The sequence below is a fragment of the Amphimedon queenslandica genome, unplaced genomic scaffold (assembly GCF_000090795.2).
Source record: "Amphimedon queenslandica unplaced genomic scaffold, v1.1 AMPQUscaffold_13330, whole genome shotgun sequence".
Lineage (NCBI taxonomy): Eukaryota > Metazoa > Porifera > Demospongiae > Haplosclerida > Niphatidae > Amphimedon > Amphimedon queenslandica.
In genome coordinates this window covers 33,720-38,548 of record NW_003546434.1, presented here as the reverse complement: position 1 = coordinate 38,548, position 4,829 = coordinate 33,720, and the positions used below count along the sequence as shown (strand labels likewise).

Here is a 4,829-nt window from a genome sequence, read left to right as displayed (position 1 = left end):
TTTGGAGCCACACACAGTAATCAGTTACATACAGATTGTTGAGTATATAGTAAGGCTCATATGAATCAAGGAGCTTTTTCACTGACAGTAGACATTTGAGGAGATAAACTTTACCTTAAGAAAAAAATGAAAGAAAGAGAATGTACCAAAGAGAGAGAGGGGGGGAGGGAAAGCATGAGAAGAATATAACATATCAGTAGTATAATTATTATTATAAATGAAAATATTTTGAGTTTCGGTCATTTAAAAAAATGCAAAGCAAGAAAAGGATATAGCCAATGGTTATTTCCAAAAAATGGCTCCAAAATTACCCTAAGTTTTTATTACACTTTTAGATACATATTGATGTCCTTATGCTGTTTAGCAAGTTTGAGGTGATTCCGACAAATTATTTTAAAGTTATAATCATTTTAAAAACAAGCGAATTTTTGAAAAAAGGCAAAGGCATGAAAAAAAAACATGGGCTATAGCCTATGGTTTTCCCAGAAAATAAAAAGGAGACTATTCAAATGTAAACAATGAAATTGTCTTGATATTACCATTTTTAAATATGTCAACAGTATCTCTCAATACCAACACTGATAAATCATAGTTACGATACAATGGATAACAGAGTGACCTTCTGTATAAGCAATATACCACTTCTTGAACATCGTCAGTGAACTTCTAAATAAAATTAAAAATTACTAACACACAGACACACAAAGGCCATTCATTATACAATAAAAAGTTTATGTTTTATCACTGCTTTTTGAAGTCTGTTCACATATAAACAAAAGTAAATTTTCAAACCAAAAATTAAAAAAATATTTTTGATAACATATATACTGCTTGCTCATTTACTACAGTCAAGAGTGCATTATTCTAATTACCGTATAGCTGGAAATATTTGCTGGAATTTAATTTTGCTGTTTGCTGTTCATCATAAAAACGCACAATTTAATTCCGCAAAGCATTATAAGTAATGGATGTATCAACAGTACACGCCTACACCAGCAAAATTAAATTCCACAAACATTAAAATTAGCTATATGGGTACAAAATCGCAAAATATAATTCCCGCAAACTTTTCCAGCTATACGGTATGCACCACAATTTTTGTCAAGCACTATATAATCCATAGCCTTAATTACCAATGGAAATATCTGATGTCATACCTCAAACCAGCTCAAAGTTGGACTGAGTTTGCGTATACACCATGCTGACTCAGACTAAAAACAAAAGTAAAAATAATGATAATATTGACAATCTCCATCTCTTTTCATTCTCGCTTTCTTTTTTCTCCTCTTAATTTTCTCTCCCTCCCTCTCTTTATCTTCCTCCCTCTCTCTCCCTCCTTCTCTCTCCTCCCTCCCTCTCTCTCCTTTCTCCCTCTCTCTCCTCCCTCCCTCTCCCTCTCTTCCTCTCCCTCCACCTCTCTCTCTCTCACATTATTGTCTCCTTCATTGATTCTGTTATCATAAGCATATGCAAATATAATATCAACCAGTCCAAGCAGTAATACTCTCTCCTGTTTTGAGTCAATTATATGTAATTTATAAAAGTCAAAGAATTATTGTAACAATAGCAAGAAAAGAGAGAAAAAGAAAACGAGAGAAAAGATTGTATAAATACTACTATAGGAGGATATATTCTTTATTTGGTAGATCCTTCAGTGTTGTTTTCTCTTCATCAGTAAAAGAAGTATCTTATAATTGAAAATGAATAAATGTTAATGTTAATAATACAAGTATATTACCAGGTTTGAAAGCATATTTCAGTAGATTTGTTATATTGTCACCATCCATCAAGTCAGCTCTATAAATAATAATAAAAATAATAATAATAATAATAATAATAATAATTTTGTTTGTTTGTTTTTTTTTGTTTGCTTCTCATAATAATAATAATAACAATAACAATAATAATAATAATAATAATAATAATAATGAACCATGTGGTCAAAATGGAGATGGAATGGTGATGCATGTGTGTGGTAAAGATTTCTACTAGAGTAGAGAATAACGGCATAAAGTACATCAAATTTGGTGTGGTACCCAATCGGAGTCTTATTGTATAGCAGAATAAGTCCAGTTGTAATTGAGCTGCTGAGAAAATGTCTTCTTCAAGAAGTCTTCAGAGAACCAGGTGGACTAAGGCTATGAATGTAGCAGCAATGGAATACTTATCTAATCCTGTGGATAATAATGGCAGGTCAGTTAGGGGGTACAGAAAAAGGATGCATGAGAGTTGGAAGGTCAGAGGAGGTGATTTGGGAATATCTGAGCAAAGGTTGTGTGATCAAGTGAGAGCTATTAGGGAGAATGGTTGGCTAATAAAGGTGGGCGATACTATCGAAATATTATCGATACAACCAATACTGGACTGGTATCGAGTAGTATCAGTATCACGATATTAAGAACAAAAGCATCGATACCGAGACCACACCCATAACCACACCTTTATTGATTAAATTTTGGTTATCTTCATGCTTATAATCGTAGTTAATTAACTGAAATTAATTAATAAAGGGTGTGGTTAGTATCGTATCGAATAGTATCGATATCAACAATACCAGAATGGAAAATACTCAGTATCGTATCGATTCCAAAAAATACAGTATCGCCCACATCTATTTGGCTAAGTCAAGTACAATGGCCACTGTTTATGTAACGTAAAAAAGAACCTCCCTTCTTAATGCTACATATTATAAATAGTGGCCATTGGTTTATACAGCACTTTTTACCTTAATAAATAATGATATTTATGCAGTGTAAATCGGCCTTCATTTCAGTGTATTAGCGGCATGCATGTTAATAAAAGTAGCCTGGACACTCATCACATTACATGTTATACCACACCAGAGTTCAGTAGATACATGTTGTTGCACACTGCAGTACAGTAGAGTATAAAGCAATGGAATGGGCCATTGTTCAGTTAAGGTGTCAGTCCAAGTTTTAGTGACTAGTTGGCTTTCCTATGGCACATGACTACTATACTGTAGTACCTCAATACAAGGATACACTGTATACTGTAAACAACTTATATCTAATGGACAGTAGCTGATGATTGGGTCACAATGTAAGCCCATGCACAGATACAGTTGCATCAAGTGCTCTTGGTTGTGTGTATTTTTGGAGATATTTCAAATTGACTTGACTGCAGATCAAAGTAACCACAAAAGCTGCTTCTGTATACAAAGTTAAATATATACATGAGTTTACAAATAGTGTTTTCAATTCCATTTTAATAACATTAATATTAAGTTTTCGTGTGCATTTGAATGGAATGAATCTTAAAATACAATTACATGATGCTAGCTGCATAGTTGCTTAGTAGCTGGTAAGCCCATCATCCACTATTCAACTTTGTTGAAGGTAACTTTGTGGTTACTTTGATCTTAGGGCAACTCTATTGCCTGAAATAGAAGTTAGTTCTATTTCAGGCAACAGAGCCTACAGACAGCACATCAAAGTAACCACAAAGTTGCCTTCAACAAAGATGAATAGTGGATGGTGGGCTGTATAGCTGCATATTGTATGCTTATTACCAATTTGAGGAGTATCCACTGAATTCATTCAATATTATTCAATAAGGACAGCACACATGTATATAAGTTGTTTACAGTATAGAGTGCAGTGTATCCTTGTATTGAGGTACTACAGTATAGTAGTCAAGTGCAATAGGAAAGCCAACTAGTCACTATAACTTGGACTAACACCTCAACTAGACAATACTCCATTCAATTGATGTATACTGCATTGTATGCAACAACATGTACATGTATCTACTGAACACTGCATGGTGAGGTATAGCATGTAATGTGAAGAGTGCCCGGGCTACTTTTATTTACATGCATTGATACACTTAAAAATGAAGGCTGATTTACAATGAAGGCTGATTTACACATGCAAGGTATTGCTATGCATTAAGAAAGGAAGTGCATCATAAACCAATGGCTGCACTATTTACATAAAGTAAGAATTGAGATACTTTCTATTGTTACATTACATAAATGATGGCTTACTGTAAGCCCAAATAATTCAAAGGGTAAGTTCAACGTATTTTTGGGATATTTAGTGTATAGTAGTCATCTGCAATAGGAAAGCAAACTAGTCACTATATTTTTAATTGAAGTTCGTACATCAATTGATTGAAGTGTCAGTCCAAGTTATAGTGACTAGCTGGTTACACTTATTACGCGTGACTACTATAATGTAGTAGTAATGTGCAAGAAAGCCAACTAGTCACTACATTATAGTAGTCATGTGCAATAGGAAAGCCAACTAGTTACTATAACTTGGACTGACACCTCAACTGGACAATTTTACAGCTTCATGCCTCGTGCCGGAATCATGTCATGCAGCTAGCCTCTGATTGGTCAGTTTTGCTAAATTGCTAATGAATATTGATGAGGTACCTAATAGTATATAAGGAGGTGACCAGTAGCAGTCAATCACTTCTCACTAAAACAAGAAATCATCTCACAAGAAGAAGGAATACTGTCTATCAAGGAAAGGAATCATGAAGACTCTACTCTCACTCTTCTGTCTGGTTACTTACCTGACCTGTGCTCTGAGGTATGTTACTACACTATCAAATCAATGTTACTTTTCTCTTGTACATGCAGTCAGCACCCAGTCTCTCTTGATATGGCTTGTAATAAAGCTCTTTCTGCAGTTGCTTGCTCTTTTGAGTTTACCAACAATGGGAATGAGGATCTTTATCTACTCAAACGTAACACTCCTCTTGAAGGACTCAACTCTCAATTTGTCTCTGTCTCTCTTGACGGTCGTCCACTGGAATATGAAGGAATCATCATTCATCGTCTCCCTCCTACAAAGGATGAG

At 34.5% G+C, this 4,829-nt stretch overlaps 2 protein-coding genes across 3 annotated transcripts in view; one reads left to right on the top strand and one right to left on the bottom strand.

Annotated features, from left to right (window-relative positions):
- The window catches only part of LOC105313279 (protein SHQ1 homolog), a 12,354-nt gene that overhangs the window by 1,214 nt on the left and 6,311 nt on the right, over nucleotides 1–4,829 (bottom strand). Inside the window, exons 8-13 of the mRNA XM_019998255.1 lie at nucleotides 1,739–1,797; nucleotides 1,631–1,687; nucleotides 1,430–1,530; nucleotides 1,158–1,211; nucleotides 540–666; nucleotides 8–114 (exon numbers count right to left, since the gene is read on the bottom strand). Of these exons, the coding sequence (XP_019853814.1) occupies nucleotides 8–114; nucleotides 540–666; nucleotides 1,158–1,211; nucleotides 1,430–1,530; nucleotides 1,631–1,687; nucleotides 1,739–1,797 (505 nt within the window). The remainder of the gene's footprint in view (nucleotides 1–7; nucleotides 115–539; nucleotides 667–1,157; nucleotides 1,212–1,429; nucleotides 1,531–1,630; nucleotides 1,688–1,738; nucleotides 1,798–4,829) is intronic.
- The window catches only part of LOC105313278 (extracellular protease-like), a 1,346-nt gene continuing 941 nt past the window's right edge, over nucleotides 4,425–4,829 (top strand). The window contains exons 1-2 of one of the 2 annotated variants that reach the window (XM_019998263.1): nucleotides 4,425–4,559; nucleotides 4,610–4,823. In XM_019998263.1, coding sequence (XP_019853822.1) covers nucleotides 4,504–4,559; nucleotides 4,610–4,823 — 270 coding nt within the window. In that variant the 5' untranslated portion in view covers nucleotides 4,425–4,503. The remainder of the gene's footprint in view (nucleotides 4,560–4,609; nucleotides 4,824–4,829) is intronic. The other variant, XM_019998262.1, reaches the window with a different exon arrangement.